This window comes from Nannospalax galili, unplaced genomic scaffold, assembly GCF_000622305.1.
Source record: "Nannospalax galili isolate Female #2095 unplaced genomic scaffold, S.galili_v1.0 scaffold426, whole genome shotgun sequence".
Lineage (NCBI taxonomy): Eukaryota > Metazoa > Chordata > Mammalia > Rodentia > Spalacidae > Nannospalax > Nannospalax galili.
The window spans coordinates 1,413,053-1,423,883 of NW_008354494.1; the positions used below are offsets into that span (position 1 = coordinate 1,413,053).

Consider the following 10,831-nt stretch of genomic DNA (forward strand, 5'->3'; position numbering starts at 1 on the left):
ATAGCCACACTTGAACTGAGACTCAGATGGCTGCTACTGCGCTCTACATGTGAGAAGAAAAACCTCAAGTTAAAATTGAAATAACTTTAATGACCCCCCCTTTGGGAAAGGATGAAAGTCTTTCAGACTAGAAGATACCAGATAAGGAAAGTTAAATTGGGTTAGGAGGAAGAAATGGAGCTGGACTCCCAGCCAGTCTAGTAGAACAGTGTAAACCCTGTTCTTCAAACTTACATCTGGTTATACGTCAGGGGTTCTCAACTTTTGTGTTTTAAACTTGAGGTGAGATTATTTGTCATGGTTGGGGGTTAGCCTGTGCTTTGTAGGTTTCTTAGCAGCACTCACGGCCCCTATCCCCTAGGTGCCTATGTCTCCTCTAATTGTTACAAACAAAAGTGTTTCCCAATATCTTTCCCTGGGTGGCAGTATTATCGCTGGTTGATAACTACTGCACTATACACCACAGCTTGCTGAATCTTGCTAGAGCAGCTGAAAAGCAGATGGTGAAGAAAACATCAAGTCACAGAGTTTCAATCACAGGCAAAGTTTAAAAAATTTATAATGAATGTATATATATATATTTTTTCCAGTGGCTATTTGCATGCTGAGCCATATACTACACTGAGAAGAGAATTGGACCTCCCTGCTCCCACTGTCTGCTTCTGCCCTGGTGGGATGGCAGCAGTTTCTTAACTCTGTAGGAAGGTTTCATTACCAGTCTGGATGTGTTTGTAGATCCAGGGAAGCACTTTACTAAGATCTGTGAAGATCCCTGGGGTCCCTTGTTCCTTTCTCAGCCCATTCTTTATCCAGCCTCGACCACAGCCCAAACCCCAGGAAGTCACACCAGCCAGAGTCCAGGCCCCTTTCTTATTTCGGCACATGAGTGATCCTCCTGAATCTCCCTACAAAAGAAAGAATGCTTTGTTAACATCATTGTTGCTGTTGGTGACTTGAAATACTCAGTCCTTCCCCACTAGGATGCTGGATGAGGATCACCAATGTGTCTTCACTTCTAGTAATTTAGACTCAGCGTTCTGGAGAATAAATAGCCAGGTGCAGTTTCCTCAAATATCAGAGTCTGTCAATCGCTGCTCCTCCCCCATTGTTGACTTTCACCAAAGCATCAGAACACCTGCTGTTTCCTGTTCATATCACAGACTCAGAGATTCCTTGCCTAGTGATAAACCTGACTTCAGGGAGCTGGAGCGTTGGCTCAGAGCAATAAAGAGCACTGACCACTCTTGTAGAGGACCTGGATTCGATGTTCAATACCTACATGGTGACTAGCAACTGTCTGTAACTTCAGTTCCAGGGATCAGATACCCTCTTCTGACCTTTGCCAGTATCTCACAACATGAGCGGCCTTACATACCTGCAGGCGATACACTCATACGTATAAAATAAAAAATAATAAAATAAACAACCACAACAAAACTGTCTTCAGTCTTCATCAACATGGAAAATGGGGACAGTGCAAAAGATTATAGTTATATCAGTGTTTTTAGGCCTCTCACCTGCTAACAAACCTGTCTGGACTGGTCAGTTCAGCTGTTCTCACTTACCTGACAAGCATCTCTCCCTCCTTCAGGGAAGCCTGTGCAGAGAAAGGCTTTCCCCGTAAAGGGGTTCTTTAGGGTCAGCAGACTTGCTTCACACTCCTCCTGCGTCAGGATGGGTAAGTTCACTTCCTGTAATACTTGCGGGGTGGTGCCACCTGGAATGAAGGGATGGAAGCACTTTACTTTTCTGAGCTGAAGATGCCCCACCCTTCCATCATCAGCTGAGTGCAGGTTTGTGTCTTTTGGGAAGACCTAAATTTCTTTTTTTTAAAAATTATTTTATTTATTATTTTTATTCTATGTCTATGGGTGTTTTGCTTGTATGTATGTGTGTGCAATGCCTGCAGAGGCCAGGAGAGGGAGTCGGATCCCCTGGAACTGGAGTTACAGATGGTTGTTAGCCAACATATGGGTGCTGGGAATTGGACCCAGGTCCTCTAGAAGAACAGACAGTGTTCTTAACTGCTGAGCCATCTCTCCAGCCCCAAGACTTAAATTTCTTAAGCATATTGTGACATTCTCTGCCTTTTGAAATATTTGCCTGATTACTTAAAAACTTTTGCTAAAAATTCTCCCTTCTGATTATCCACCAGAAAGTTTTGACTCTGACTACGAGGAGTGGTGCAAGGGCTCTTACCTTCAGTCAAGCGACCCCAGCCTGCAGTTGTGCAAATAAATCCCGCCTCAAAGTGTTCTTCTGGCTCTGGAAGACACACGGGCCTTACAAACTGGCCTGAAGAAAAGATCAGGGTAGTGCTCGGTTCATTTGTGAAAGTGACCACAGGTCACCCATCAGTTGGCATCCAGGTGGTTCCCAAAGACCTTTTAAGTGTTGTAAAAGATCAGCCTGGCATCTTCAGGGATCCCTTGTCATTCTCCCTTTCCTGACTCCACATAATCCTCTATTCAGAACCATATGCAAGAGTTCAGGTAGGGGACCCTCCAGGCAAATCCTTGTCTCCCAGTATATGACCCAGAAGTGTTGGGCATGTATTACATACATGACATGAACTGCAGGGGACATTCTATGGGTCAGAGGCTATGGGGAAATAGGGTAGACATTATAGGGTGCACCTCAAATGTTTACCGAATTGGAAATTTCCAGCCATCTTCAGAAGGGCGATGTCATAGTCCATGGGTTTTCTGGTGGAGAACTGTGGGTGTATGATGATGGTTTCAATGGCGCGTATTTGCTCTTCTGGTTCAGTCTGACTTAAGTCATATTCTCCAGCAGTAACATTCAATGTTGATGCGATGTTTCTGTGAAGAAGGAGCAGGAAAGTGAGGGGATTTCAGTGATTCCTGATTGTAGTAGAACATGCAGACAAATCTGGCCTCTTCAGACTGACAGGTGGATGCTAATGTGTGAGGCTGCTGAGCAAACAAATAACAATTCCAACACTATTGGGAAAAAACAGAGACTGAGTCTCTGTTCTAGTAGTGGACTAGTGAGGAGTAGAGCCAACGATTTGATACATTTAATATTTTTCATCTTATTTGTGATCATCTATATATACATATCTATTTATCTATCTATCTATACATATATATCTATACATTGTAATTCAGGGATGGAAAAGGTTAGGGGACTTTTTTCAGCTTTTCTTTCTTCCTTCCTTCATTTCTTTCTTTCTTTCTTTCTTTCTTTCTTTCTTTTCTTTTCTTTTTTTTTGACAGGGTCTCCCTAATCCCAGCCCACCTGGAACTCACTATGTAGACCGGGTTGGCCTCCATCTCACAGAGATCCACCAGCCTCTGCCTCCCCCTCCGGAGTGCTGGGATTAAAGGCATGTGCCTCCAAACCTGGCATTAGATTGGCCCAATCTTAATACCAATGAGCTTTTTTTGGGGAATGATTTGTTATTTCTAGCAAGTATTCTGCTTCAGTGTTAAGGATCTTGTGTGATGTGTGTCTTGCGAAGGACCGCACCCTGACTCTGATGTACCAGAGAGTATACACACATACTCAATGGTTTGGGATCCATTACAACAATGGAGAGTGAGCATCTTTTCTTAACCTTTTTATCTTTGTAGTTTAGAACTCTCCCATGGCATGGAAAAGATACCATCTTCTCCGGCCAATATTATCTAGAAGAAACTTGATAGAATGAAATGAGGTAGTTTAAGAATTTTGATCTTGCCATCCTTTGGGATCCTTCATTCCCAGTGGCAATGCTTTTAGGCAGATTTGGTAAGGACATCATTTCTTTTGGAGTTATTTCCTGATTCTTGGATATATCAGGTACATAATCTAGTATATAGCATCTCTCTATCTTACCACCTACCATATTGTAGAGACACTGACAACTAACTACTTTTACTCAAGGGACAGGGTCTTCCCATGTTGCTCAGATTGGTCCCATATTCCTGGCAATCTTCCTACTTCACCTTCTCAAGTAAAAGATTACAAGTGGGCTACAAGTATGCACCAGCATGCCTAGAATACTTCTCTTTTATACCCTGGACTTTCTGGGTGAAGGTATCTTGCTTTAGTTATTTTTATGTCTTTGGCACCCACTGGCAACTGGCACCAAGCAAACATCCCAGGAGTATTTGCAGACTTGAAATGGGACAGCTGTAGGACCACAATCTTGATTACAGTCTAGTGCATGCATAGAACGTTGATAGTGGAGTATTTGGATCATACTCAAAAGTGTGGTAGTGGTGAGGTTGAGGCTCAGAGAAGCAGGACCAACAGGAAGCCATGCGAGCCCACTTTACATTTTACTGATCTGCCTTTGCTCTCTTTTATCCACTCCTTAAGATGGAAAATGAACAAGAGAATGCTTTCTAACTGAAAACTTTTATGAAAACTAGTAGAAAATTTTACTAGTCAGTATTTTAGATATTTTTTATTGGCTTCAATGATTTTAAGTAAATACAGTGTTTTGCTTCTTCAAAAATGTTTTTCCCCCAAAACATGAGGATCAGCCCACAGTGTTATCAAGCCTCATTTGTATCATGCAATTAAGATGTTCCTTTGTGCTTTCATAGAGTAATTCCTGGTGATTCCAAGAAAGATAAGGGGTAATCTGATCTTTATCCATGAACAAGCTTTCCCTACCTGTTTGCCATGCAGTGAGCAGCTGTGATCACCCACTGTGAAGAGATGATGGTTCCTCCACAGATATGCTTCCGCCTTTGTTTCAGAGACACCTAGGATTGCAGAGACCTTAAGTGGGTGATAGTTAAGGCTGTGAGATCACCCCCAAACTGGATAGCAGCATATTCTGAAAGGTAGATATAGATATCCTAACCGAAATGATCATGACTTAAGGAGCATAAAACCCATACACTAAAGCTCAGAACAAGAGCATGCCTGGTCCTGGGATGAGATGATTAGCCATAAAGCTTTCAGTGGAGTTGTAGTTGTTGGAGTTGGGATTCATTTATTACTTTTTTTAAAAATTATTTTTTTATTTATTATTTTTATTTTATGTATATACACGTATTGCCTGCATGTAGGTAAGGTCACCTGGGTCATGCAATGCCCGTGGAGGTCAGAAGAGGCTGTTGGATCCCCTGGGACTGGAGTTACAGTTGTTAGCTGCCATGTGGGTGCTGGGATTTGAACCCAGGTCTTCCACAAGAACAACCAGTGTTCTTAACTGCTGAGCCATCTCTCCAGCCCCTCATTTATTACTTTTTATAACACTGCTGACTCAGCTCTAGGACTCTAACAATATGAACAACATCTGAACGTGAAGGAAAATGAATAGGAAACGTGATTCAGAATCCAGTTGAAGTGGTGGGAAAAGGCCAGGGAGTGGTAGGGGGTCTTTCAACATATGTTCTGAGTCCTATAAGCTTCTTGGAGGACTCCAAGAAGGACTCCAATTTTCTCCTACACTTTTAAAAATATTTTTATTTTATGCGTTTGAACGTGTTGCCTGCATGTATGTTAGTGTATCTGTGTTGTGCAATGCCCACAGAATTCAGAAGAGGGCATTGGATTCCCTGGAACTAGAGTTACAGATGATTGTTAGCTGCCATGTGGGTGCTGGGAATTGAACCTGTGTCCTCTGCAAGAGCAGCCAGTGCTCTTAACCACTGAGCCATCTCTCCAGCCCCACTTTCTCCTACTCTTAATGGAATATTTGACCCTTAAAACTTCAAGCCTGATTTTTAGTTTGCCTCTCTAACACATTAAAAAATTTACATTTATTTTTTGTGTATACAATAATTGCACACACACACACACAGACAATAGTGTGCATGTGGAGGTCAAAGAACAACTCTTGAGAGTCAGTTCTCTCCTTCCACCAAGTAGGTTCCAGGGATCAAACTCAGGCTGTCAGATTTGGCAGCAAACTCCTCTACCTGTTGAATCATCTCATCGGCTTTCTCTGACATGCTTTCTGTCTTTGACTCAACTCAACCTATTCATGATACTTGATTTGATTCTAAAACAACTTATAATGTATAAATAAATACTTTCAAAGAATATCTTTACATTTTTAGAATTATAAACAAGCAATTTATTAGACTTGTTTACTTTTTAAGCAAAAAATATTTATGATCAATCAAAAAGAAAAAAAGAATTACAAAGAGATACAGATAAAATTTCCAGGAGTATATAGCTCAGGGGCACAGTGAGGCTTTAGACTTGATCCTCTGAACTGAAACACACACACACACACACACACACACACACACACACACTCACACACACATTCACACAAAGGCAGAGTACAGAGAAGAGACTGAGAAAGAACAGAGCAAAAGCGAGTAGAAAAAGTCAATGAGTCACCCTTGTCATGATTTGAATATAGACTTCTGAATTAATGAGAAGACCAAATGGTAAGTGATCAAAACCGATAAAGTGGCCACTCAACTACTCAAACAAGTAATTAATTAGCTTATCAATGACATTCTGTCAACCTATTGAACACAAATTCAATCAAACAAATATTGTTATTATTAATCTTGATTGGCTTGAGAAATGCTGCCTAGGAGGTTAGTAAAACACATCATGAGAGTGTGTGTGTGTGTGTGTGTGTGTGTGTGTGTGTGTTTTCCCAGAGAGTATTACCCAAGGGAGCCAGCATGTGATTTGGGGAGATTCAGGCCCAAGATGTCTCCATTCACCCACTGGAGAGCATTTTGTGGGACTCACCTGCCAAGGGTAGGAGCCCTTTTCCACTTGGCTTCCCCCGACAATGCGACTGAAAGAGTTAAAGTCATTCTGAGACTGGGTCCCAACCAGACTCTGACCACAGGTAGGAGCTGGGGAAAATACAAAGCAAACACTGAGTGATTAACGTCCAGGACTGAGAGACAGAAAATTCCTCTGAGCAGAACCAGAAAGTAGACCATGGAGCATGTAGGGAAACCATAACATGGCTTTAAGTGTGGGGTCAGCTGTGGTTTTCCAAAATTAGAGATTATTCAGTTATTATTACACAGATAATGTGCATCATGAAGAGATGACTTATTCTTTAAATTTCATTTGTGTGTTCATATATGTGTGGGTGCATATGCATGTGTGTGCATATAGAGGCCAGCGGTCAACCCTGAATATCTTCCTTAGTCTTTTTCCATCTTGTTTTTTGAGACAAAGTCTCTCACTGACAGGAAACTTGTCAAGGAGGCTAGGCTGGCTAGGCAGCAAATCCCAGGAATCTACCTCTCTCTGCCTCCCCAGAACTGGGACTATAAGTGTACATAATCATACCATATTTTCTCTTATGGGTACTGGAGACCAAACTCAGTTCCTTGTGTTAGTAAAACAAACACATTGTTGACTGAACCATCTCCCCATCCCAGGAGACGATTTTCCAAATGTGAAGGTTAATGGCCTCAGAGTTAGATCTCTACTAGATTGTCAAGAATGCATCTTCTTTTCTGAACTCTCTGTCTCCTAAGAGGATTGATTCCTCACAGTCCTCTGTAGTACTCAATGATGCTTACTGTGTGCCTGGATAGATATTTCTGTCTTCAACCCAACTAAGCTGAATACTCCTCAAAGATAGGAATTTAATATTTTCCTTCCTCCCTTTTCCCCCTTCTCCCTTCCCACCTCCTCCCTCCCTCCCTCCCTCCCTTCTTCCCTCCCTCCCTCTCTCCCTCCCTCTCTCAAGCACCTGCAGGTGTGTGGGAGCTAGGCCAGCAACACCCTTACACCCAGACACACCCAGACAGACTGCAGTGATACCATACACTCACAAGTGTGGCGCTCCATCCTTGAGACCTCCCATCCCCTCCCCCCTCCCTCCCTCCCTCTCTCCCTCCCTCCCTCCTTCCATCCTTTTCCTTCTTCTTCCTTTCATTTTTGAGACAAGGTCATCTCACTATGTAGCTCAGGCTGTCCATAAGTCATGATTCTCCAGCCTCTGCCTTTGGAGTGCTGAGATTACAGGTGTGTACCATCATGTCTGGCTAAGAATTTAATCTTAAACATTCCTATGTGCTCAGTATGTATTTTTTCCTGACGCATAGAGTTGCTCAGTTAACTTGATGATGCTCTATTCTGCCTTAGACTGTAACTGTGTCCATGTCTTTCCCTCTGCTCCACCCATGAGACTGTAGTCTATAGTATCTGCCACATAGTCAGATAGGAGCAAATTTTATTGGATTTAATTCTCTGTAGGGGTGGAAAGCGATAGGTTGTTTAAGGATAGTAGAGTGAAGATAGATTTGATTTATATACCAGCTTTAAGATAGGTGCTTGTCAGGTAATGAGCGTGCCTTTGCAAAAAAGACTATCTGTGAAAGTTGCGTTATGTATGTGCTCTTCCTCTGTAGGTCTTGACATCTCAGCTAAGAGGATGGCTAGATTAAATTTGTCAAGCTGCACGGTGATTCAAAGATGAATTTGTTCCTCTTGAGGTCATCCTTTCCCAGGTGAGTTCTTTTGAAGGACTGTATATAAAACCCTGTCTCATCATCACTAGACTTCTTTTCCTAGCTGAATTTTCAAATCCTTTCTTACCACCTCATCTGAGTAGTCTTCCTTGATTCCCTCACACTGCGCCATGGGTCATTCCTGTGTGTTGTGTAATACTTTCTTCCCTTCCCACCATCCTATAATAGTTCTTCCTATGCTACACTGTGGTTGTGAATAGTTTACTACCCTCATAGGACTGTGAACTGCTTGAGTAAAAAACTAGGAACTTATGTTGTATGTATCTCTGTATTTCTAAGGTCTAGTACAATTCCTGGCCTACAAGTTTTACTTGAAAATCTTGAATGAGGGGACTGGAGAGATAACTTAGCAGTTCAGAGCACCAGCTGCCTTTGCAGACGACCCAGCTTTGGTTCCCACGTGTACATGACTGCTAACAACCATATACAGCACCAGTTCTAGGGGATCTGATACTTTCTTCTGGCTTCTGCAGGCATTGATTGCCTGGGTGCACTTGCATACATGCAGATAAAACACTTCCACACATAAAATAAATACATGCAAATAGATAAATAATTAAGTAAATTTAAAAAGAGCTTCAATTAATGACCGAATGACTTTTTTGGGAACACAGCCTGAAAGGGACAACTATTTAGATCAACATGTTAAAGTATGAAACATCCTTTCATATTGCTTCCTGTCTCATCCCCGTGCCTACAAAGAAAGCACTTTCACTTTCACATTGATGTGAAAACAAAGAATCAAAGAGCTGCCAAATAATGGAGAGCAGGACTGTAAATGCTCATGTTTTCATCTGGACCCAGGGCAGGCATGGCATTGGATCCAAAGTTTATTTTCCAACTGCTTCAGTTGAATAAGTCGTAAATGTGTTAGACAGAAAATGGATTATTTCCTAAACTCACTGAAGCAGAGACCGAAAACATGTTGATTTTCTAAGTTGGCATAAGTCTGACCACAGGGAAGCCTCCCAACAACTGTTTCAGCTTATGATAATCAAGGCGAAAAACGACCATAGTGTATGTCAGTGAGCTTGCTTCATGTGTCAGGATAATTTCTCTAAGGATTCTAAATGCTTCTAAACCTGTGCTGGTCTCCAGAATTTGCTCCATGTAAAAGGGTAGAATTGATAACATATCCAAATAAATGAACAATCCTAGTTCACATGGTAAAAATAGGTGAAAAAAAAAACCTTTATTTTTCTCCATAAACGTTTCACCTCCATTTCACATGCTGATTATAGAAGCAGAATCCAAGAAATACCTCCTCGAGAAACAATAGCACTCCAGAAACTATTTGCTATTTTCCCAAATAAGCTTGGAATGGAATCGATAATTCTGATTGTCAGCAAGGCTGAATCCATCAGACAAAGAATAAAGGTAGTTAAGGAGTTTATCTGAAACTTACCTCTGAGAAGAGAGAGGGTTGCAGAATTACCTGGGTCCAAACAGACAATTCCTAGCAGTAGAATAAACTTGCCCTTACTTATAAGCATTTTGAGACTCAGAGTTTTCCCTTGAAATTGTAGAGAGACGGAAGGAAACAACGGTGGCAAACTTGGAAGAGCAGTGCTAATTCCATTGAAAACGAGCTTATTCATTAACCAAGTCTTGAGGCATTCAACCACGTCCATATAATGTTTCTCAATGTGGTTTCTTGTAAATGTCTTTTGCAAGAAGTGGGAAGTCAACTACAGAAACAAAGTCTTTGTTGAGCTCCATTATATATTCCATTCCACCTACGTCAGTTAGCTTCTTCCTCCAGAAGGCTTCTGGCTTAGCAGAGTGGTTGGCGTCAGAGGTTTTTTATTGCAATTGTTACTTGCTTTTGTAGGCTGCCACTTTCCACAGGAGGATTAAATATCAATGTTGTTCTTGTTTTCAAGGGTAGACATTCTTACCTGCTTGCAAGCAACCCATCAGAATATACTAAAACTTCCTTTCTGTTATTTTCCAATGGTAACTACCATGTGTTAGTGAGGGAGGAAAGAGGAAAGAATTGGGTAGCACTGTTAGTCAGGCGTGCTTCTAGACAGTCATTTAGGATGCAGTGCTCTGGGGTTTCTGTGAAGCATCATTTCCCACCATTTTTTTTTTGTGTGTATGTTTGTATTTCCAGAAGGTAAACAGTCTTCACTTCTACACCTGGTAGATGTCTGGACATGGGAAACTGGCTATGGTTCTGTCTATATTTTCATATTCCTGACTGAGTCCTTGGCACATAGTGTGTAAAAAGTGAATATTGATTGGCTAATGCTATTCATAACCACAGAGGTATATGAGATACTTCTGTGAACTTGTAGAAATTACATGCTCAAAATAGCAAATGGCAAACTTGAAGCCTTACTTCCTTATGATAAAACTTTTTTTCATACAAAATAAATCTATACAACCAAAACATAGAACTA

General features: G+C 41.4%; 1 protein-coding gene across 1 annotated transcript; it reads right to left on the bottom strand.

The window, feature by feature from the left end:
* Positions 1-69: 69 nt before the first annotated feature.
* Ovch2 (ovochymase 2) lies at positions 70-10,103 on the bottom strand. The gene is made up of 7 exons (XM_017802833.1): positions 9,832-10,103; positions 6,679-6,788; positions 4,627-4,718; positions 2,650-2,822; positions 2,200-2,295; positions 1,566-1,717; positions 70-905 (listed from the first exon to the last, which is right to left on the bottom strand). Exons 1-7 carry the CDS (start codon positions 10,055-10,057, stop codon positions 690-692), a joined length of 1,065 nt encoding a protein of 354 aa, XP_017658322.1. The 5' UTR covers positions 10,058-10,103; the 3' UTR covers positions 70-689.
* Between the last annotated feature and the right edge of the window lie 728 nt (positions 10,104-10,831).

Excerpts from the sequence above, each read along its gene's own strand:
- Ovch2 (XM_017802833.1), bottom strand. The coding sequence starts at position 10,057 with ATGGACGTGGTTGAATGCCTCAAGACTTGGTTAATGAATAAGCTCGTT. Across the intron at positions 2,296-2,649 it reads GGCTGGAAATTTCCAATTCG|GCCAGTTTGTAAGGCCCGTG; the intron begins GTAAACATTTGA and ends TCTTTTCTTCAG. Across the intron at positions 906-1,565 it reads GAGGGAGAGATGCTTGTCAG|GGAGATTCAGGAGGATCACT; the intron begins GTAAGTGAGAAC and ends TTTCTTTTGTAG.